The 25,323-nt window shown below is 42.7% G+C and overlaps 1 protein-coding gene across 1 annotated transcript in view; it reads right to left on the reverse strand.

Moving 5' to 3' along the window:
• The window catches only part of OCA2 (OCA2 melanosomal transmembrane protein), a 291,900-nt gene that overhangs the window by 240,935 nt on the left and 25,642 nt on the right, over positions 1-25,323 (reverse strand). Inside the window, exons 2-3 of the mRNA XM_048858880.2 lie at positions 4,262-4,360; positions 3,143-3,319 (exon numbers count right to left, since the gene is read on the reverse strand). Of these exons, the coding sequence (XP_048714837.1) occupies positions 3,143-3,319; positions 4,262-4,360 (276 nt within the window). The remainder of the gene's footprint in view (positions 1-3,142; positions 3,320-4,261; positions 4,361-25,323) is intronic.

Consider the following 25,323-nt stretch of genomic DNA (forward strand, 5'->3'; position numbering starts at 1 on the left):
ATCTTGCTGGAATCTAATATAGTTTGTAGTTAATAAACTTGTTTTCGTGTTTTATCTAATCCGGTGTGTTTGAATTGGAGTGTCTGGGTAACTCTATTTAAAAAACAATAAGCTAACATATTATTCCCTTAAGGAATAACAGACTTAATATATTTGTACTGTCCAGGAGAGGGCTGGGCAGTACAGGACATACATTTCTGTGAGAAGATCTGGACTGGGGTGGGGTGGGGTGTTGAGGTCACCCTGTAGTATAAGCAAGGCTAGTGAGAGCCAGGGTTTAGCTAGCAGGCTGCAGTTACACACAGATGCTCAGCATGTGGCTTGCCTGCTGGAAGGCTGTTTGTGAGCAGCCCAGGTGGGAGCTCCGACAACAAAGCTTATAAGGCACCCAAGGTTTCAGGACAGGGGTGACACAGCCCCCACTAGTCTGGATTGTGCCCCAGGTATGTCACATTATGTTTTATATTCACAGTAGCAATGGGTTCTACTTTGTAATTTGTCTCTTAAATCTCTCCATTAACTAAAACCATGGTTATCTCCCTAATATTTTAGCTAAAAGTAAACAAAAAATTTGCTGCCTTTCTGACAGAATGCCCAGCGAGTGGGTTGCCTTAAGCCTGATCGTGGCAAAGAGAAAAACATTCCAAGACACTAGAATTAGTTGAGAAGGGTCTAGTTCAACAAACTGCTGCATTAAAAGAGTCATTTGTGTGATAGAAAACTAAATTAGATAAGTTTCAAAAGATTCAGAAGTCATGTTTGAATCATAGTGGAAATAAGTCCTATGATCAAGATCACTGATGGGAAAATTAGAAACCATGTAGGTGGCCACAGAACGATCCAAGCTGCAAGGGAGCAGAGAAGCAGGCTCAGTCTATTTAAAGTCTTTCATCTAGAAACATCAAAGTCCAAGCTATTGAAAAATGAAAAATAGCAGAACAAAAAAGGTTTGAAACTCAAGGCAGCAGTGACCAATTTTAAGTTACAAAAGCAATTACCAGCAGCTCAGGATTGATAATACGTGTGAGCTATAGCCAAGTAGGATGTGTGAAGAACACCCACTACGTCTTTAATTATATATTTTGTTTATCTCTCCCACATCTATTCTCTACATCTTAACAACTCAGTACTATTTACATACTTTGTTGCGATTTTTTAATATTTTACAAATTATTAAAGCCCTGTTCTGATTATTTTAGATTTAATGCATTTGATAAATCTTCAGTCTGCACTTTGAAATTATGTTTCAACAGTTCCTATTGAAATAAGAAGCATGATGACAACTTCACTGGAAGATACAATAGAAATCAAGAGGCGTTAATTGAGAAGTCCATAACTACTTGTCCTTAAATAACAAATTAATCCTCAAAAGCTGACAAGATATAATTACAAGCTTCTGAAAAATGTTATTTTATTGATGAAGCATAGCATTTGGGGGAGAGGGTTGTTTGTTTGTATGGTTTTTGGCACTTAGTATTATAGGAGCAGTGCTTTTAACAGTTTACAACCCAGAAATGATCAGCCTTTGACTTAACTGTATTTAGCAACCTGTGTCTTGCATTACAATTCTAATCTATCTTAGTAATGCAAATACAAATTCTGTGCCAAATTCTATCTTGATTTATATCCCCAGGGGAATCATAGAATCATAGAATATCAGGGTTGGAAGGGACCTCAGGAGGTCATCTAGTCCAATCCCCTGCTCAAAGCAGGACCAATCCCCAATTTTTGCCCCAGATCCCAAATGGATCCCCAGATCCCCTCAAGGATTGAACTCACAACCCTGGGTTTAGCAGGCCAATGCTCAAGCCACTGAGCTATCCCTCCCCCCAAAATGGACTTCCCCCTGGACTTCAATGGGCCTGCATGAAGTGCAAATCTGGGCAGAATTTCCCCTTCTATCTCTAAACTTAATGCCTTTGAGCTAGTAGCTCCATTAAAGTCAACGGAGCTGTGCGGATTTATACTAACTGAGGATCTGGCCCTTTATGTATATTCAACAAAATGGCGAAATATCTCACAGGAAAATCCACCAAGGAAATATCGTACTTTCCCAAAATGTAAACTTCTGTGGTTTTTCAAATGATTAAGTAAAGGAACCAAGCAGGACTGAAATACCAAATATTGGCTCAAGCTGCTGATATTGCAAAGAAGGAGTGCTGGTACAGTTGTCAGTATTTATCCAAGCTTTGCTAACTGTAGCCAATACAGTTAGCCTACTCTACTTATTCAACAACAATGGAGAATAGGGAAAATCCCATGTTATTTAAATATCCCTAATTAGAACCGGAAAATAAACATGAAGCAGTGAGCTAAGACAAAGCACATTGTGTGATTTAGCCAAATAATGTTCTGTAATAGCATGGCACAGGATGCAGGGCACCTGTGTTGAATAACAGATATCTGAACCCTGTGCAATGCTGCCAGGTGATTACTGCAGGTGCACCTAGAATATAAAAAGAGTGTGGTCGTTTCTAGAAGGGCAAAGGGAACTAGTGTCTGGAACAAAGGGGTTCTGCAGCTAAAATCTAGGAAAAGCCAACACTGACCAATTTTAGGCTTAAGTTCATGTTGTGTTGATAACATTTAATTTACTAATAAACCCATACCCCACAAAAGAAGTAAATGCAGACTTTCTACAATGTCTGCCTACTTTACATAACTAAAGGATGCAGGTCTGCAAACCTGTTTTGGCCACATTTTGCATTCTAGTACATATAAAAAGCTATTATAGTTATAATAAAAATACATTTACAAAGATAGTGGTAGTTAAAAACTACAAAAACAAAAATGTATCCAAGCAGCAAAACCTATTGTGGAAGATCTTGTGGTATATTTACAAATGAACACAAAGAACTTAAAAAAAGGCATAAAGACATATTTTTCCCTTATATAGTATTTAGTTAGAGACCTAAGACAGGTTGCATGTAATAACAAGGAGCCATAAATCTTAACCAGATTTCACGATGAATTTCAAAGGGTGTTTTGGTTTTGCTTAAAAATTGATTGTACAACATAACCCAGAATATGGAGTGTTATTTTACTCATTTGCAGAAATGAAATCATTTTCAAGACATCTGCTTTTGGTTGTTGACCCTTGCAGAAGTAACAAAAACAAAACAAGCAAGCGCTGGAGTCATACCTCATCTTTGATAAATTGAACTTGACATGAAGGTTGTCCAAGAGTTCACATTTCTCAGAGGAAGCAGATCTAGACAAGCTTCCCAGGTGAGATCTCTGCTCATATTCTGCAGAGCTATTATCCCATGAATCATCATCTGTGGTAAAATCTGGATTATGAAGAGCCAGACATCGTAACCTACAAAACATTTTTAATAAAAAATGAATAAATGATTTCCCTTAATTTAAAAATATACTGGCTTATATCCTGATTTTGCACATTCTTAACTTTCCTGTGATTGATTTCAATGGGAATACTCACAGTAGTCAAGTTAAGCATGTGCCTAGGAGGTTGCAGAATCAGGGCATTAGTGTGATGGCTGGTGGAAGAAATGTTATCTGGCTGAGATTCTAGGAGCTACACAGAGTCAAGTAAATTGTGTGTGTTTAGGAACTGGGCAGTGCAGACTGCTTCTCTGACAAACCTATGCTTCATGAGAGTGAATCTCTGCCCTGTCAAACCCTATGGATTTGCTGCAGTGAAGACCATAAGAGGATGTCCAAAGAACAGCTCCAGTCTGATGACTCATGGAAGGTTGACTGAAGTGCAGTTAGTCTCTGGCCTAGTTCCCCACTTCTTCCCTCCCCACTAGCCTTTCCACAGGCCACAGAAGTAGGGCTGTGTGATAGGCACAAGGAGAACGGTAACTGTGCAAGGGCAGCTGAGGTGTAAGAGAGTCTGTGAAGGGGCAGGAGTTGGAAGCTGCCCAATCTATATGCATCAATGTCTTGACACATACCTTGGTTCATTGGGGAGTCAATAGAGTACCTTCATGGGGGAAGAAACCCTAGATGCACCAGTGTCTCAGTGCATATAAGAATTGTCTCCTTGGTGCACCAGGTATTGGATTCTGTATGCACGAACACATCAGCATATCACAAGCTTCTTAAGCCCTCCTCTCATCCTTCTTCACACAACCTACTTCTTCCCTTTGCCTTCCTGTTTCCCCATCATATTCCTTATAGGTCCTACTCCACTCACAACCCCTACTGTCTAGGCTGCCTCTCTGCAACCCCACAGTCAGAATGTGAGAAAGAATAATGTAAAAGCAATCCTTAATTTGAAATAAAAATAACCCACCCATTGTCCTCAGACGAAACCTTCAGCAAAGGCGTCTTCTCTGTGAAGCAGTTGTCCTTTGACCTTGCACTGAATAATTTCGGCAAACCGAAGTGGTACCTTAAAAATAAATAAATGAATAAAACTAAACAGATAAATAAACAGAATTGTTAATTCTCATTTTAATGACCCCCTAAGACTCTACACAATATTTTATTAGCTAAAAGTATATTTATATAACTAATTAAATATTAACTTATCAAGTGGCTGCTTCCTAAAAAATTGCAGGCAAAATTCTCTCCATTCTTCATTGAGTGAAGTCACCTGCTGATGGCATAATTTGTATTGTTCCATGTGCCTAACTCCCACAGAAATCATTCCACATGTGCAACCAAGGCAGGTGTGCAATAAAGATCCACATTGTGAATAAGTGTTCTATGCCGCAAATCAGAAAAGAGAATTTTATGCTGCATTTGGACTCTTAGATGTTTTTGGCAAGACCAAAGTGATGCTGGATCAGAGGAGAGAAACCCTTTAAAGAACCGTCTGACCCACCTGTCTTCCTCCTTCCATCCAAGGCAATCCCCACTTCTCCTCATTCATCGAAGTGGTTGCAAAGTTTTGGGATCCTGTTTGATTCGTCATTAACCACGGATAATCACATAGCATCTATGGTAAAAAATGGCTTCCTCCACCTCCTTCTTATGAGTAAACTTTGCCCTGGAGGAGGATCTACCTATGGAAATCCATGCTTTTTCTCCTCTAGAATGGATTATTTGAATCACTGTATATGGAGCCAAGGATGGGAACAATTGCAGAGGCTCCAATATGCATCAACCTACCTCTTCATTGTTGCAGGCCACTGTGAACCCAACATCTCTTTGTTCTGATCCCTCCACTAGCTCCCATTCTGCTTCTGTTGCTGACATAAGACCTTGGTCCCGATCTCCAAAACCACAAATACGTTAGTATGCAGCTACATCACTCACCACATCTTTACCTATGATCCACCAAGACAGTTGTCACTTCATGCTCTGCAAGTAGCCCCGTTCAAGTCAGAGGGATTACTCACATTGTGTGAAGTTAAGTATGTACATAAGAATTTGCAGGATCAGAACCTTAGGTGTCCAGTTCAATCTGCCAGATAGTTTCCAATATTTGTTATCATCTGCTCGCTGTGCTATGGCCTACGGGAACGGAAGATGGTGATTTCAGTCCAGTAGATGGTCTACATCTTACATGCATGCCCCCCTATAAGCACCTTGTTTGCAATCTCAGAAGAAAGACCAGGAAATGATTGGGCATAGGGACTGACCTACTTGGTCCCTCCAGATCAGGGTTCAGGCACATTGGCAGTGAAGTATAAAAAGTTTCATTGTCACAATCTGTTCTGTGATGAGATGGCTCCATTCTCCAAGGCTGTCAACATGCCATCTTTTTATGAGCATTTCACTCACATCAAAAAAATTTAAAGAAAAAAAAACCTCCATGTTTTTGAGAGCTTGAGCCCTCATTTAACACTCAACCACAGTCTAAAAGTATTGTTTCAAACCCTATAGTTTTTACAAAATAAAATCCATAATCCTAATAAAAATACCATTGGGATTTTTCATTTTAGGCTCATTTAAGATTAACAATGTCTTCTAACTATGCATTCTTTGCAGAAATTTTCACCAGAAGTTGAAATGTTTAGTTACAATTCTGATGGCAGAATGAAGTTTCTTGTGTTCTGCCAATATTTGACAAGAGCAAATGAGATGACTCAGGGAATTATAAGCACGTCAGCCTGACATCGATTGCAGGCAAAACAATGGAGTGGCTAATACAGCTCGATTAATAAAGAATTAAAGGAGGGTAATACAATTAATTCCAATCAACATCAGTTTATGGAAAATAGATCCTGTCAAACTAACTTGGTATCTTTTTTTGATGAGATTACAAATTTGGTTGATAAAGGTAATAGTGTTGATGTGATCTACTTAGACTTCTATAAGGCATTGGACTTGGTACTGCTCGACAGACCTTTGATTAAAAAACTAGAATTAAATAAAGTGAACATGACACACATTAAATAGATTAAAAACTGGCTATATGACAGGTCTCAAAATCTAATTGTAAATAGGGAATCACTATTGAGTTGGTGTGTTTCTAGTAGAGTCCCACAGGCATTGATTTTTGACCCTCCACGATTTAATATTTTTAGCAATGACCTGTGTTACCTAGCAGCTGTGTTCCTGGGGAACCAGGGTGCAGTACCCAGCCTGTCTGACTCACAAAAGACCTCCTCCCCCCAACCCCACCACCACCCCAGCCTCTGCTTGAGCCAAAGCCAATCAGAAGAAAGACTTACAAAAAGGAATGAAAAGGCAGTGGGAGACACATCTAAACCCTTGGGATAAGGATGACTGGATTAAGGAAACCTCCCCTAGCCTCATTTGCATCAAAGATGGGACAGGGAGGCATCTCCATCAGCATACAGAATGGAGAACAGAGATTCTAAGGCAAGAACCACATGGAACTCTGGAACCAGAAAAGCAGGGAAGCACTGCATGATGAGGAATCTCTGCTCCAGATGTTAATGAACCCATGCCTGCACACACCCAGCTCAGTAGTTATCAGACCAATTCTAGTAATAAATCCTCTAGTGGTATCCAAAACAGTGAAGCTCCCTAATTGCATTGTGAGCTCCCTCCAAGGAACACTGCCCAAAGCCAGGAATGATCAGCTCCCATCGTCTAGCCTGAACAAAACAACTTTGGTATACTCCCTTCAGCCATCAGTTTATACATAAACAAATCTAGTGTTCTCCCTTGAACGATTGCTGTTTCTCTACAAAAATCCCTACCTATGGTCAGTCGCGTAGCCAGGTGGAAAAAACAAGGGGAGCGGAGATAAAAAAAGGCACCACCCCCGGTACTCACGCGGCGGCATTCCGGGACTTCAGCAGCACTTGGCAACAGGTCCTTCACTCGATCTAGTCTTTGGCACTGAAGGACCCCCCACCACCACCACCGCAATGCCGCTAAAGACCGGAGCAAGTGAAGAACCCAATGCCAAGTGCTGCTGAAGACCCAGAGCGCCGCCAGGTGAGTAAACATTTCAAAGGCGCCAAAGATTTTAAAAGGCGCCACTTCTGCTCGGTGCGGGAGCGGCCACTGCCCCGCTCCAGCGATCCTACTACCCATGCTCAAGTAAGTGCTCTGATGCCTGGATCCAAAATCTGCATCAGTTCCATTCTCTCTCTCTCTCATCCCCCCAGCCCCCAATGGGTGTCCTTTGGTTTCCTCATTCACTCTGCAGCAATGATCCTCGTACCTAAGCTAAAAGACCCCTGCAGCACCCAAAAATCCTGTCAGATTTGCTCATCAAGTGGGTTACTACTAGAACAACTGTAACATGAAAGTGGGGATAGGGATGTGCTGAGCCTGGGACATATGAGGGTGACAGCTTGGATATGCTGCTCGACCCAGCCTGCAGAGTCCAGGGACATATAAGGGGTCAGCTTGGGAGTGCTGATTAACCCAGTCCTCTCAAACTGTGTGTGTGAGAGAGTGTGAGTGAGAGAGAGAGAGATTCTGGGGCTGGAAGAACCCAGCCCTGGGGAACCTAAGTCCTGCAGGATAGCACCATTGGGAGGGAACTTGCAGCAGGAAGAAGCAGAGCTCCGTATGAGAACACAAGCGACAAAAGCAGTACATTGATAGAATTACAGAACACCCGCCCCCGCCCCGAAGAGTTACCCTAATTAAATGAGCATACCCCAAAGTAATGGGCAAAGCTGGTAACATCTGGAATAAAACATAAAATAATCACTGATGAAGTTTGCAGATGACACAAAGATTGGGGGAGCGATAAATAATGAAGAGGACAGGTCACTTACATAGAGTGATCTAGATCATTTGGTAAGATGGGCACAAGCAAAAAAATATGCTTTTTAATATAGCCATATGTAAATCTATACATCTCGGAACAAAGAATGTAGGCCCTGTGTACAGTATGGGGGACTCTATCCTGGGAAGCAGTGACTGTAAAGGTTTTGGAGGTCATGGTGGATAATCAGCTGAACATGAGCTTCAGGGGTGATGCCACAGCCAAAAGAGCTAAGGTGATCCTTGGGTACATAAACAGGGGAGTCTAAAGTCGGAGTAGGAAGGTTGTAGTTGTCTGTATTTGGCACTAGTGTGACTACTGTTAGAATACTGTGTCCAGATCTGGTGTCCACAATTCAAGAAGACTGGTGATAAACTGGAGCGGGTTCAGAGAAGAGCCAGAAGAATGATTAAAGGATTGAAAACATGCCATATAGTGATAGATGCAAGGAGCTCAGTCTGGTTAGCTTAACAAAAAAAGAAGGTTGAGGGCTCACTTGATCAGAGTCTATAACTGCCTACATGAGGAACAAATATTTGATCATGGGCTCTCCAATTTAAAAACAAAGGTATAATAAAATCCAGTGGCTGGAAGCTGAAGCTTGACCAAATTCAGACTAAAAATAAGTTGTAAATTTTTAATAATTAGAGTAATTAAACATCGGAACAACCTACCAAGGGTTGTGATACAATCTCCATCTCTGGGGATTTTAAAATTAAGATTGGATGTTTTTCTAAAAGACCTGGTCTACTTCAAATAGGAATTATTTTGGCGAAGTTCTATGGTCTGAGTTCCATAGAAAGTCAGTCTAGATGATCACAGTGGTCCCTTCTGCCCATACAATTTATGAATCTATGATCAGGAATTCATAAGATCATTCTATAACCTAGTTCAAAAAATGATTAACTGCTTCTCCTGTAAAATAGCACACTGGAACTTCGGGCACAATGATAAAGTTCAATCAAAAAGACAGCCTGGTGTGAGTTACGTATTGCTAAGGTTTACATGTGGCATTATCAATCTCCACAGTGACACATGCTACCGTGTTATAATAAAGAAATTAAAATCTGAGATTAGTAGCCAGAAAACAGTCTACAAATGATCCCATTGTCTTTTGCTAATAGTTTATTATCTAGAACTTCTTATCCACACTACTTAGATTAAATTTATTTCTCACTGACCATTCTGCTCCTTTAAAAAATACTACATGGAAATAGGTTTATAACTAGATACTCTGGTAGTAGACATATACAATACATACATAAAACAGAGACATCTCCTGACTTAGTCCCCAATCCTACAATTTGATCTACACAGTGGACCCTTATACGCACACATTTTCCCATGAGTGAATGGGGCTGTGAAAAAGAGCAGTAATCCATCGGGAACTGCAGGATCGTTGCCATTTTCATCGTAAGGAATTAGGATATGTCCTCCACAGAATGAGATCCTTCTGCTTTAAACAGTAGATATTTCTATTTAGAAATAAAGGTCCAGATCCTCAGCTGGTGTAAATGGGTGCAACTTCATTCTAGTGAGGGGCCACTTCTACTCCCATGCAGGTGGACAGGAAGTGGACAAAATGGTTCCAGCTCCACAATGCATCAGCCAGCTCCACTGAGCACGTGTGAAGGGGAAAGTAATCTGCACTGTCTTACTTCCCATCCTGGAGAACGAGGGAAGCAAGGACTGAATTGTAACTCAAAGTGCTACATGCTGCTCCTTACTCAGGGCACACAATAAAACCTGCATCTACTCCTAAGTGAGTAACCAACTGTCAAGGTTCCTTCCCCACTCTGAACTCTAGGGTACAGATGTGGGGACCTGCATGAAAGACCCCCTAAGCTTATTCTTACTAGCTTAGGTTAAAAACTTCGCCTTGTCCTTGAACCCTATGCTGCCACCACCAAGCGTGTTAAACCAAGAACAGGGAAAGAGCCCACTTGGAGACGTCTTCCCCCCAGAATATCCCCCCAAGCCCTATACCCCCTTTCCTGGGAAAGGCTTAATAAAAATCCTCACCAATTTGCATAGGCGAACACAGACCCAAATCCTTGGATCTTAAGAACAATGAAAAAGCAATCAGGATTTTAAAACAAGAATTTTAATTAAAGAAAAAGTAAAAGAATCACCTCTGTAAAATCAGGATGATAAATACCTTGCAGGGGACTCAGATTCAAAACATAGAGAATCCCTGTAGGCAAAACCTTAAGTTACAAAAAGACACAAAACAGGAATATACATTCCATTCAGCACAGCTTATTTACCAGCCATTTAAACAAAAGAAAATCTAACGCATTTCTAGCTAGATTGCTTACTAACTTTTTACAGAAGTTCTGAAGAGCATTCCTGATCTGTTCCTGGCAAAAGCATCACACAGACAGACAGAGCCTTTGTTTCCCCCACACACACCCCTCCAGCTTTGAAAGTAGCTTGTCTCCTCATTGATCATTTTGGTCAGGTGCCAGTGAGGTTAACTGAGCTTCTTAACCCTTTACTGGTGAAGGGGTTTTGCCTCTGGCCAGGAAGAATTTTATAGTTCTGTATACAGAAGGGTGATTACCCTTCCCTTTATATTTATGACACCAACACACAAAGGAAATTGAAAGGAAAAAGGACAGCAGCAAGTGCAACCAAAAGAAGGGTACAAGTGACGTAAGAAGATATATCTATTTAATCTTACAACCTCATATTGGTTACATTAGATCTGATGACCCTACCCTCAACATGTAACATCCTCACTTACTGGTGTGTAAGCTGCATTGTTTAAGTCACCTTTGAATTTCACTCTAGCTTCATGTAACTGCCAAGAAAGAATGACCAACATGTTGAAACTGGAAATCTTTCTTCAGAACAAAACGGTATTGTTCATGACACTAAAAATGTGGAAAAAGTAAGAGAGACACAAGCATAGAAAAGAGCAACAGAAAAAAATCAAGCTTGGTGAAATCCCCACTCCCTAAAGATGTTATGGCTCTAATTAGAGTGAAAGAGGTATGAACTATAAAACAAATAAGAGCATAAAGAAACCATAAAAGTGGAAAGTTTCAGAGAGAAATTTTAGAGGAGAAAAATTAGAAAATCATCATGAAGGATGATGTGGACTAGGCAGCAATAATTACGTGTGAAATTCATGCCAGTATGGAGGTCTAGTACAAGGCCCTCTGAACCTCTAAAACCCCTATACGATGGCTGTCCTAGGGGTTGGTCTCACACATACAGCACTGAAGGTTCATTTAGGGTCAAGACAGAGGTGGTCTGGGAGTGAAGGGAAGGACCATGATCCATGTTTATGCAGATTCATTGACCCTGATGCCCCTCTACTTGTTTCCTGTGGCAAACAGGATGAAGTTTATAGTGGCCCAAAAACTATCAGCAGCAGTTTAGGTGTATCCCTCCCTACCCACTGGCTAGTCCTAAGCAACTGTGGCATGGACTAAACAACACTTATTTGGGGCGGGGAGGGGGCGGGGAAATCAGCGTGCTGAACTTTAAATCCTGGAATCAGTTTGCACTTAGAAGGTTATGTTCACAATCAAATGGGCTAGAAACTTAGGGCCAGCTCCTCAGCTGTAATGAACTTAGCTTATGTTCAGTACAGGTGAAGAGACAGCAGAGCAGGGGTGAAGGTGTCTGCCAAGCACTTCCTCATTCCCACAATTCTGGGCCAAAACACACACACACACACACCCAACATAATTAAGAGAAGCTGGTAGACATAAAATATAATTAGAGAGAGTTTACTTTTTGGATGAAGCTGAAATTAAAATGGTAAAGGGAAATAAACAACAGATACTACAAATAGAGAAAAACATTTTCATACTTCAAAGACACTATTACAAACAATGAAGAGTAAACAACAAATCAATAGCCACCAGGAAAAAACACTGATAGTGTCCTTTCCAGTGACTACAAAACACTAGCAATATGGAAAGATCCTTCTCGCATACAGGTTTCAGAAAAGAAAAGTATAGCCTGCCTCAAGTATAACTGTAACTACTGTCAAGTAGTCAAGCTTCTCTTCTAGCATTTATTCTCAATACATTCACAGTGCAGCTGGGAATGTTGTTATTAATTAAGAGACAAACTGTTCTCCAGACAGAAAATTGTATTCTTAACCCTTTGGCAGCTGCTGAGAGTTGAGCATGCAGGTTCGGGCATGGGGGGAGAGGGCTTGTGACTGATGGAGAGAAGCCTCCTTTTTATGAGCCAGTTCCTGACGACAGTGATCATACTTCATAATCGCTGACATTACGAACACACAGTGTCTGGCTGTTTCCAGGGGAACCCAGAAAATTGACTGACATGGTCAGTGGAAAGAACTCTCCACCTCACAATTGATGCTACACGTAATGCAAATGCTGCCAAGTCATACGGAAGTCTGCAGCAGGAATTTTCGGGGCCCAGCCACGCTTTCTCATGGAAAAGCTGATGGGGAGGGTATAGGAGGCAGGGCTCACCCGCAGTCATTCAGAGCCTGGGGGACCAAATGGGAGGCCAGGGCATCTGCGCAGAACCTCTGGTCCCCGCAGCACCCTATCATTATGCCCCTGCCCTAATGTGAGTGAATGAACAATTCTGATTTGTTAGTATTTTACATCTACGTTGCACAGTGAGTGGAGAATCAGACCTAGTGTGCTCCCTCCTTCCACATCTCATTCTAATTGCTTTGGGGGGAAAGGATTCTCTTTCCCTGTCCTCTCCACTACCCTCTCATGGCTATAAGAAGAGATAAGGAGGAGGAAGCAGTCCAGTAGCTCCCATTTGTTTGTTGAGAACTCCTCATACTACGCTGCATGTATTACAGGATTGCCAACTTTCCAATTTCTCAAAACCGGTCACCCCGCCCTCTGCTCCACCTCTTCCCCCTGAGGCCCCGCCTCCTGTTCTGCCTCGTCCTCCAAGGCTCTGTCCCCTGTTCTGCCCCTTCCCTCCAAGGCCCCACTCACTCCTCTCCCCGTCTCGCCCCACACCTGGGCTCCCTCTGCTCAGAAGGGAACTAGTCATCTGCCACTCTTGGAGCCAGGGCTGGGAGCTGCAGCCTGACATGGAGCCAGCCTGCCTGCTAGCCCACAAGATGCAGGTAGGAGACAGCCCTGGTTGAGTCGGGGCTGGCACAGGTTGATGACTCATGCCTCCAGCCCCCTCACCACTTGCCCCTAAGGCAGGGAAGAAGTGGAAGGATTTGTCCCTCCCACTTTTAAAAGTGATGGGGCAATAGCTCCCTGCCCCTCCCCCTGTTCCGGCACCCCTGAGCTGCAGCTATAGTCAAAATTGTCTGGGCCACTCAGTTCCCCCCAAGTATCCTGCCCTGCCCAGCAGCCTGTATCTTGCCCTGTTGAGTTGCCTGGGATGCTCAGCTCCTCACAAGGATCCTCCCCTGCCCAGCACCCAGCAAGGGGCCAGGCCCCACTCTCTTTCCCTGGCTGCGGCTCCTCCGGGCCCATGGCAGCAGCCAGGCCAGCCCCACTCGGGAGTGGGGCAAAGCAGAACCAAAAGCTCTTCCAGCCGAGGGGTAGGGCAGCCCCTCCCCATGCTCCCCACTCCTGCCCAGCAGGTGCTGCTTTGCCCTGGGCTTCAGGCCCTATCAGTTATGAACCAGCTGAGCAGCGAACAGCAGAGCAGCTAACAAAAGGAGTTTGCCTGGGATCTGCCTGAGAGGAGGTATGCTAAGGGCTGCATTAAGGAGGCTGTGTTGGTGAGTATCTGAGTGTTTGTTGTGAGGACAGTGTGACTGTGTGCTGTGTGCTTGATTGGTTATTTGAAAAGGGCGGGAACTGGGTGTGCTTTGTTCCAGGTGAGCCTTAAGTGGGCCTGACTGCATAAAAAGCCAGTCAGTTGCGAACCAGCCGAGCAGCGAACAGCTGAGCAGCTAACAAAAGGAGTCTGCCTGGGAGTTCACCTGGGGAGAGCCCACTGAGGCTTACATCTTGCCGGATTCTCTGAGTAATTACTACAACTCCTGAGGAAGCTCGTAGAAGGAAGGTAATATGGATGGCGGGTGTTCAGCTGTTGTGACCTGCACTGGATGTGCTATGTTTGTCTTTCTTCCACAGGAGATGCGACTTTGTCTACACAAAGTGCAAGCTGGTCTCCATACTGGAAGAGAAGGTTCAAGGTCTGGAGCAACAATCGACCCTGTGTTGCATAAGATAAACTGAAGATTTCCTGAACGTATGTCAGGATAGGCTTCTACGGGCACAAGGTTCTGAAGATTCAGAGCAGGCTGCACATCGGGGACAGAAGGATGGTGAAGAAATTTGGCATCATGTGACCTCCATAAGAAAAAAGGGGAAGTCCATGTACCAGCAGGGCAGATACAGGTAAGTAACCGTTTTCATATTCTCTCCACAGGTACTAATGTGGAGAGTGGACCAGATGATACGTCTGAGGGAAGGGAGCAGAAGGAGACTCTGCCAATTGGAAGGCATGGGATGCACTGTCCTAGGGTTGGGGGTTCCATGACCACCGCTCCCAAGAGAAGGAGGAGGCGGGTGGTGGTGGCCGGGGACTCTCTCCTCAGGGGGACTGAGTCATCTATCTGCCGCCCTGACCGGGAAAACTGAGAAGTCTGCTGCTTGCCAGGAGCTAAGATTCACGATGTGACAGAGAGACTGCCGAGACTCATCAAGCCCTCAGATCGCTACCCCTTCCTGCTTCTGCTTCTTCACGTGGGCACCAATGATACTGCCAAGAATGACCTTGAGTGGATCACTGCGGACTACGTGGATCTGGGAAAAAGGATAAAGGAGTTTGAGGTGCAGGTGGTGTTCTCGTCCATCCTCCCCGTGGAAGGAAAAGGCCTGGGTAGAGACCGTCGAATCGTGGAAGTCAACAAATGGCTACGCAGGTGGTGTCGGAGAGAAGGCATTGGATTCTTTGACCATGGGATGGTGTTCCAAGAAGGAATGCTAGGCAGAGACAGGCTCCACCTAACGAAGAGAGGGAAGAGCATCCTCGCAAGCAGGCTGGCTAACCTAGTGAGGAGGGCTTTAAACTAGGTTCACCGGGGGAAGGAGACCAAAGCCCTGAGGTAAGTGGGGAAGTGAGATACCAGGAGGAGGCACGAACAGGAGCGTGTGAGAGGGGAGGGCTCCTGCCTCATACTGAGAAAGAGGGGCGATCAGCAGGTTACCTCAAGTGCCTATATATAAATGCACGAAGCCTGGGAAACAAGCAGGGAGAACTGGAAGTCCTGGCACAGTCAAGGAATTATGATGTGATTGGAATAACAGAGACTTGGTGGGATAACTCACATGACTGGAGTACTGTCATGGATGGATATAAGCTGTTCAGGAAGGACAGAAAGGGCAGAAAAGGTGGGGGAGTTGCACTGTATGTAAGGGAGCAGTATGATTGCTCAGAGCTCAAGTATGAAACTGTAGAAAAACCTGAGAGTCTCTGGATTAAGTTTAGAAGCGTGAGCAACAAGGGTGATGTCGTGGTGGGAGTCTACTATAGACCACCAGACCATGGGGATGAGGTGGACAAGGCTTTCTTCCGGCAACTCGCAGAAGTTACTAGATAACAGGCCCTGGTTCTCATGGGAGACTTCAATCACCCTAATATCTGCTGGGAGAGCAATACAGCGGTGCACAGGCAATCCAGGAAGTTTTTGGAAAACGTAGGGGACAATTTCCTGGTGCAAGTGCTGGAGGAACCAACTAGGGGCAGAGCTCTTCTTGACCTGCTGCTCACAAACCAGGAAGAATTAGTAGGGGAAGCAAAAGTGGATGGGAACCTGGGAGGCAGTGACCATGAAATGGTCGAGTTCAGGATCCTAACACAAGGAAGAAAGGAGAGCAGCAGAATACAGACCCTGGACTTCAGAAAAGCAGACTTTGACTCCCTCAGGGAACTGATGGGCAAGATCCCCTGGGAGAATAACATGAGGGGGAAAGGAGTCCAGGAGAGCTGGCTGTATTTTAAAGAATCCTTATTGAGGTTACAGGGACAAACCATCCCGATGTGTAGAAAGAATAGTAAATATGGCAGGTGACCAGCTTGGCTTAACAGTGAAATCCTTGCTGATCTTGAACACAAAAGAGAAGCTTACAAGAAGTGGAAGATTGGACAAATGACCAGGGATGAGTATAAAAATATTGCTTGGGCTTGCAGGAGTGAAATCAGGAAGGCCAAATCACACCTGGAGTTGCAGCTAGCAAGAGATGTTAAGAGTAACAAGAAGGGTTTCTTCAGGTATGTTAGCAACAAGAAGAAAGTCAAGGAAAGTGTGGGCCCCTTACTGAATGAGGGAGGCAACCTCATGACAGAGGATGTGGAAAAAGTTAATGTACTCAATGCTTTTTTTGCCTCTGTCTTCACGAACAAGGTCAGCTCCCAGACTACTGCACTGGGCAGCACAGCATGGGGAGGAGGTGACCAGCCCTCTGTGGAGAAAGAAGTGGTTCGGGACTATTTAGAAAAGCTGGATGAGCACAAGTCCATGGGGCCGGATACGTTGCATCCGAGAGTGCTAAAGGAGTTGGCGGCTGTGATTGCAGAGCCATTGGCCATTATCTTTGAAAACTCATGGCAATTGGGGGAGGTCCCAGATGACTGGAAAAAGGCTAATGTAGTGCCCATCTTTAAAAAAGGGAAGGAGGATGATCCTGGGAACTACAGGCCAGTCAGCCTCACCTCAGTCCCTGGAAAAATCATGGAGCAGGTCCTCAAGGAATCAATTCTGAAGCACTTAGAGGAGAGGAAAGTGATCAGGAACAATCAGCATGGATTCACCAAGGGCGACTCATGCCTGACTAATCTAATTGCCTTCTATGACGAGATAACTCTCTCTGTGAATGAAGGGAAAGCAGTGGACATGTTGTTCCTTGACTTTAGCAAAGCTTTTGACACGGTCTCCCACAGTATTCTTGCCAGCAAGTTAAAGAAGTATGGTCTGGATGAATGGACTATAAGGTGGATAGAAAGCTGGCTAGATTGTCGGGCTCAATGGGTAGTGATCAATGGCTCCATGTCTAGTTGGCAGCCGGTATCAAGTGGAGTGCCCCAAGGGTCGGTCCTGGGGCCGGTTTTGTTCAATATCTTCATAAATGATCTGGAGGATGGTGTGGATTGCACCCTCAGCAAGTTTGCAGATGACACGAAACTGGGAGGAGTGGTAGATACGCTGGAGGGTAGGGATAGGATACAGAGGGACCTAGAGAAATTGGAGGAAAGAAATTAGGGCCAAAAGAAATCTGATGAGGTTCAACAAGGACAAGTGCAGAGTCCTGCACTTAGGACGGAAGAATCCAATGCACCACTACAGACTAGGGACCGAATGGCTCGGCAGCAGTTCTGCAGAAAAGGACCTAGGGGTTACAGTGGATGAGAAGTTGGATATGAGTCAACAGTGTGCCCTTGTTGCCAAGAAGGCCAACGGCATTTTGGGATGTATAAGTAGGGGCATTGCCAGCAGATCGAGGGACGTGTTCGTTCCCCTCTATTCGACATTGGTGAGGCCTCATCTGGAGTACTGTGTCCAGTTTCGGGCCCCACACTACAAGAAGGATGTGGAAAAATTGGAAAGAGTCCAGCGGAGGGCAACAAAAATGATTAGGGGACTGGAACACATGACTTATGAGGAGAGGCTGAGGGAACTGGGATTGTTTAGTCTGTGGAAGAGAAGAATGAGGGGGGATTTGATAGCTGCTTTCAACTACCTGAAAGGGGGTTCCAAAGAGGATGGCTCTAGACTGTTCTCAGTGGTAACAGATGACAGAACAAGGAGTAATGGTCTCAAGTTGCAGTGGAGGAGGTTTAGGTTGGATATTAGGAAAAACTTTTTCACTAGGAGGGTGGTAAAGCACTGGAATGGGTTACCTAGGGAGGTGGTGGAATCTCCTTCCTTAGAAGTTTTTAAGGTCAGGCTTGACAAAGCCCTGGCTGGGATGATTTAGTCGGGGATCGGTCCTGCTTCGAGCAGGGGGTTGGACTAGATGACCTCCTGAGATCCCTTCCAACCCTGATATTCTATGATTCTATGACACCACTGGGCTCGACCCTGTGCCACCCCATTTTGCACCTTCCCACATCAGCTCTGCGCCTGTGGCAGCTGCTCTCTTTTCCTGCCCTAGTTATGGCCCTGGAAAATTGCAGTAACTAGAGTTTTGGTATCCAGTCAATACTTCTGACCACAGACTGTACGGGTTCCCTTAAAACCAGACTTTCTGGTCCAAAACCAGACACCTGACAACCCTAATGTATTAGGCAGACTAGGGAGCACTGTACCCACTGTTCCTAAGACCCAGCAGAGTGGGCATCTTCCAAAGCCCACTGAAGTCATTGGGAGTCTTTCCATTGATTTCAATGGACTTTGGATCAGGCCTGTGAGAGAAGCTCAAGAATCTCCGCTCAGAACATGCCTCTATCTATCTGAGTTTCTACACTTACGCACCATCAGACATACTGTGGAGCACTCTCCTGCACAGTCTTACCTAGACCCAAGGTAAAGTTATGCTGTAGTTTCCTTTAAATAATAGGAAAGGGCAAGATTTTGTTCTGGGAATTGCAATGCAAAAAAATAGCAAGATTTCAAATCTCAATACACCAAAGCAAAGAATTTGCTACTAAAAGAAGCTTCTCCTTAAACATATTGACAAAACCAGAGGGAGGAAATCAGACCACACGTGCCGCTGTTAACTGACAAACACTGCTAAATTAATCACTAGCAATAGTAGGAGACGAATTATTTAGTCTGACATTGAAAAGATTAATCATTCCATACAGTGCAATACATTTCTCTTCCCTATAATATAACGTATACATTTTAAACACCAGTTAATATAATGCTTCACATGCCGTCTATTAAGCAGCTGCATTACATACCAGTAAAATAGGGATTTCTATGACAATGGAAAATAATGATAATTTTCACTTCTATGGAAAGAAACCAGCCAGAATCGGAGAAGGGGTGATTTTCAAGCAAATAAATTGTGCAAGAACGTCAACAGTTTTGAATAGGACTCCTTGAAAATGTCACCAAATAAAACACATTTACAACAAGACGGCTTCAGAAAAAGTTCGGATGCTTCAGCATATCAGTTATATCTAAGGCCCTCAGAGAAGCCACAGAGGTGGCTTATTAAAAGAAGCTTAGAAATACAAGAGAGCCAAGATATGTTTTTCTGAATAATAATTATAAAGTCAATAAAACTTTAAGCAGGACTTACTGGAGGATAAGCCCTGGGGTAGAGAGACAGAAGATAATCAATCAGGCAGGAATCTAGTGACAAATGCAGGCCTGTTATTCTTTAGTTATACATTTTGATGCATTTACAAAAAATTTTTCAGAACGCACCTAATTTGGCTCAATAGAGAATATTTGTCCTTACACTAAGTCATACGTACTAGAATAATTACTGGTTTGGGGAACTGTGTGATTTTTTTTAAATATATATTTGTATAATGTAGCCACAATCTATCATGTTATCAAAATAAAAACTTGGGAGCTTTTAAAAAAAATAAGTGTTAAGTAAATGCTAAACATATTCTTCCATCCATGTTCATAAAATCTATTTAATGGCTGCAGCTGTGTTGAAAAAATTACACTGCCCCACCCTACAGCAATTTTTAAATCTATTGCTCCTTTGTTATATCTCATGTCTACCTCTCTATCATGTCTGATCCACAGTGGTTTCATTTACACCATAGGAAAACTAAACAATTCTGTTGGCAAGATTACCCAGTGTAAAAGCAGTTTGATCAACTGACACGTTAAGAGTCGAGGAAAGAAGTGTCATCTTGACAGCTCACATCTCTAAATAGGCTCCAGACAGTTTTTAATGACCACTTTAAGTATGTCACTAAATCAGTAAATAACCTGTTCACTCTTAAAAAGCATGCACCATTAAGACGTCAGAAAAGTTTAGCAATGAAGGCATTTTTTTTTATATACGGTGTTGTTTTCTCTTTGGCTATTTGTATGGAGTAATTTCCCTTTATCCAGTAATGACCAGGGTGCCTAAAATGCACAAAGGTGTTGGAGCTGCCAACTGCTAACCAGATATTACAGAAGATATAACCAATTAGAGAATTCCCCATCCAGTAGCTGGACTGTAAATGTACCTTGCACATCCCTGCAGATGAGACTCAAACCAGAATCCCCACGTAAGCCAAAGGAAGAAACAATTGATCAAAAAGGAAGCATCCCCTAGAAAGAGACAATAAGACCCTGGCTGAATTTATCCCAGCTGGAAATTATTCCTTGTGTACCATACACGCACTCTGCTTGATTCACCGCTGTGGGTGCAATTTGCATTCCAGTGCACCAAACAAGGGCAGCTGTGCCACTTGAAGCATTTGCCTGAAGTGGGAGAGAGGAATTGGTATCACCCCTTCCCTTCATTGAGCATTCTGCTAGGCAAGGCATCTTTAAGTCCAGTAACAGCCAGGCAGTTAGAAAGCAGGGCAGCTGAATTACTGTCATTCTGAAGGCCAGGAATTTGGGTGACCAAGCCTGAGATTTTCAGAACTGGAGCCTAGTCTGGATCTGAGTTAGTTATGATTTGGTTTTGTCATAGCACCATGTTGATAGAATAAATGTCCAGCAGGGATCTAGGTATCAGCTGCTACCTTTGCTTGATGTTTACCATCATATCATCACAAGATTCTTACCTGCCATCAGTTTTCTCCCCGATGTGAAGACATACTTAAATTGCTTATTTAGGAGGTCATCAAGTTCTGGATAAAGAACTGGAATAAGGTGAGGATAACCTCTCTGAAGAGAGACTCCACTGAGGGAGGCTGAGAAGATGGTGTTGAATTCATGGATCTAAACCTGGTCTAATCTGAGTCTGGCTAAGAGGCCTAAATTGACTTTCATTCTTCTTCTGTCCTGTTTGAACCAAGAGCAGAGCTTTCAATGAACACAGTACAAAAAAAGCCCACTGTGGAGGGCTGCAAATTTGGAAAGAAAGTGCAGTTGCAGCTTTTTTCCTCCACCTACTGCTTCAGCAAAAAAATTTAGAGCTCTGGGAAAAGCAGACCAAGAACTGGGGAAGGGAAGAAGAAGGTGACAAATTTTAGAAGCAGGTGGTGCCAACAGTCCAGCTGCTGACAACTGACAACAATTTACAAGTGTGTAAGAGGAAGCAGTTGTTTAGATTGGCAGCAGTCCAAATCCAAAACACACATTTCTATGCATCAGATACAAATAACCTGTCAAGAGAAGTTATTCCCAAATGCTACAGGGCGCACTGAAAAATGAATCTGCTTTAAGGAAACATTTTCAATAACCTTTTAATGCATGGCTACATATTTAACTACATAACACACTCAAGCAGTGTAGCTTTTAAATGCCAGCATCTCCTCTCCTCTGAATTTGCTAAAAGCTTTTAGTTTAACTAAATCTGCTATCATCTTGAATTTATGATAAATTAACATTGATATCCCTCAAAAAATATGATTTTTTTTAAAAAGAATCACACTTCTCAAAGCTAGAAAAGTCATCATGGAATTCATTTTTAAGAATTTTGCATCTGATGATTCTCTGGCATTGATGAAAGCTCAGCTTTCATCCTTTCCACGGCTGATGGGCACTAGCACAAAACAGAAAGAAACATGGAACAACTGAATATTGTGAACATCTAAAATACGCTAGTCTTCAGTCATTAAGAAACTGGTAAAACATTATTCTCTCAAACAGGATTAGGAATTAATAATCATGTTAAAACAGACTTCGGGTCCTCACACAATTGTATACCCTGACAAAATGACAGCTTAGTGAATTGCTAGCTTCTGTTCAAAACATTTTTAAAAAGAAAGAAGCAGAAGAAGAAAGGACAGACTAACGAAGCAGAAAAGGTTCGGAAAAGGAGATCAAGAAAAAAAGAAAAGGCAGGCAAAGAAATTGCATGTGAATAAGAAAGGAGAAAAACAGGAGAAAGAATAAAGAGAAAGGAATTTTTAAAATTAGGATTTTCTACTTATGCTGCCATGAATGAAGAGCACAGCTAAGCATTCGACAACATTTAAAGGCTTCCAAGTACAGTTGCTACCACAGTGGGAAAAGCAGTGCTTTGAGGCCAGATTGTGGCCTCAGTTACAGCACCACAAATACCAATGGAAGACAGTGTAATTACTCTGGATTTCCACCGTTGCAACTGAAAGTAGAATCTGGCCCTTGCTATTTGAATAGATCTTTCCAATAACTCAAACTGCAGCAGTGCATTTTGAGGAGTGTGACAATCTGAACGTTGCCAAGAGGGTATTGCAATTATATTTTCACTGGGATTCTCCTATTTCTATTCCAACATCATATAAGGCACAACTCAACATAAGAAAGAATGGCAGACTCTCCTGAGTTTCAGGGCTTGATCCTGTCAGGTGCGGTCTCCTCCCATTTCCCAAGGAATTCAGCGAGAGCTGAGGGCACCCCACACTTCACTGGGTTGGGGTCTTAATTACAAAGGATAAAGGTCAATAACTGTATTGTTTATTTGCACTTTCTGAGCCTAATGAACAAGTCCACCTATTAACAGGTGCTTTCAAAACACATGTTGTGCCCAGGCATTGACATTTCAAATGGTTTTCTCCACAGTGATCCAGAATAGTGGGGTTTCTCAGATAAACATTGGAGAAGACAAACTCTTAAGAGGATAGAGGGTCTTTTTTTTAAAGTCATAAAGGTCATATGAGCCATTTAGGCACATCCCTGCACTGCACATGGTGCAAAGCCACGAAAACTCAGAAGTAGCACCAAAGGCATTCTGCCTCACTGAGAAAATGAACCCTGGAACGTGTTCTAACACACAGGAGAGCATGCAGAGTTACTTCCCTTAAAGAATATAAGCCTGCACACACACACACACACACACCCATGCATCCAAACAGTTCTGCTGACTGGTATGTAGGAAGGGCATAGCCATGGCTAGCACTTACATATACCACCCTAGCTGGAAGGAGGCTTCTTACCGCTCTTCTTCCCTACTGCACTCACACATCATAGGCAGTGAGAAGCTAGCTTTAAGGTGTACACTTCCAAGTGCACTCAGAGCTGGCCTTTCCTTTCAACAGGTGCAGTTTGTAGCTACATTTTAGCATTTTAAAAATAAATTGCAGGCATACGGTGGATTACTTGTCACTCTAATGATCTGATTTGCAACTGCAATCAGGTACTTAAGAAGTGCAAGTACCAGGATTTATACCTACATTTCAGTTGCAAGACATACAAACGTGGGTGAAAATATTACTGGTGTTAACGGCACCTACAAAATAGAGGCCACCCTTTTGAAATGTTACGCCCATAGTTTCTTAAGCATGTATACAAGCTCAAAGGTTGACTGCATTAGAATCAGGATAATGTAAGCACTAGACTTCCTCACATATTATAGGAAGCCTACAAAATACTAGGACAGAATTATTCCAATAGAACTTTCATTAAATTATTCAATATACAAGGACATCTAATGAGCTGACAGCATTCATTTTATTTTCAGACTTACATACTCGTCTCATTTCTGTTGCATGTCAACTGCCCAAGCCTGAGAGATAAACAGGAATAATGTATGAAATAAACCTAAAAATGAACCCAAAATAGAAACTGTTGTTTTTCTTTCTATAATTTTCAGTTTAGAATTGCTGCCCTGTGTATTCAGGTTCATGGATTTGGACAAAGTATTATTTATACCTGCTGTCTTTGTCCCTTGGGAGATCACCTAGAAACGCATTTCTGAGTTCAAAGTGTAATTATTGTATAAAGTCAAAAAAATTAGTCACACAGATGACAGTCTTATAGAAACATGTCAACAATATAAACAGATTCCTTGGTTTTAAAGGATGGATGACTTTTTTAATTAGAGTAGGAAGTGAAGCAGAGGGTGGAGACTGGCAGGAAAAGTCCAATTCTCCCCTCACATCCTTATCAAAAGAAAAAAAAACAATAATTCAACACCATACATTTCATCTAGTATCATTCACGGGGTGGGATATGAAAACATAACTAAGATAAGCATCATTTTAAAAATTAGCTGTAATTGCAACATTTCTTTAGTTTACTTTTAAAAATTGTAACATTAGTTGTTACAGTTTCCTGTGGCTATATTCCTTCTCCCTCCCTGCACATAATACTACAATCTGTTGTCACCACTCACTATAGAGTATCCCAATTAAACTAAGTTTGTTGGGGCTAGTAACCTTTTCTTTTGTTACTGTAGAACACCATGCACAACTATGTTACTGTAGCATTAGAAAAATCTGAACTCAACAATCCGAGGCCATATTTGCTAAAGATGCTGGCTTTCAGAGTTATTAAACTATAACTTAGGCAATGTGCTTCAAGGCATATTCCCATAGGTGCTGGATTTAGGGGTGTGGCAGCAGCCCCTGGCTTGAAGTGGTTTCCATCATATCCAGGGTTTACAGTTTGGCTCAATGGCTCCAGCACCCCGACCACACAAATTGTTCCAGCACTCCTGCATATTCTTTCTGCTTTTAAAGGCCTCAACAGGAAGCAGTGATGGGAAAACCACAGTCTAGGAAGCAGTTATCTAACCTATGTTAATACTTAGCTATTCAACACAGGTTCCCGATGCAGCGTCAACAGAAGATGAATTTGAAACAAGAGATCATGAAGGATAACAAATTATAGAAACTGATGAACATTTTAAGATTGATTGTTTGTTTGTTGCACATTCACTAGAGTTAGGCACTCCAAGTTTTCACTTGTCCACAAAGTAGATAGACAAAAGAGAGCAGAATTCTAACACTACTTCAGCTTTCTTTTACAACTCTTCTTGAATAATCTCAGACAATCCCCTGTGTAACAACAAGTTCCTACACACCTAAAAGTCAATCATAATAAAAACAAAAGTCCAGGGTTTGAAGGGGGGAAATTCTGTCTTCAATAGGTAGATGATTTTGCCTTGGCAACATAGTATCAAATTTCTTTATGTTTCTATCCATCACATTTCATGATATCGATCAGGCATTTCTTTGCCCCCAGTTGCACAGATGCTAGATTCTATCAATACAGACATGCATTGTGTTCCCCTAAGCCTTGTACAGAACTACACTTTCGTTACCCTCTAGTCTCATAAAAACTGGCTTTTGTTCTATCTTGCTCTTGAAATGATAGACTTTTTGACATTCTTCTGCAAGAATATATCCATGAAGTGTGATTTATATTGAGAACAACCCTCCCATATCTAAGTTTGCCCTGGATTCATACTTCCCAGTCAGTGAGCCTGGGATATCATTAACCTCTGGTAAGA

The sequence above is a fragment of the Caretta caretta genome, chromosome 1 (assembly GCF_965140235.1).
Source record: "Caretta caretta isolate rCarCar2 chromosome 1, rCarCar1.hap1, whole genome shotgun sequence".
Lineage (NCBI taxonomy): Eukaryota > Metazoa > Chordata > Testudines > Cheloniidae > Caretta > Caretta caretta.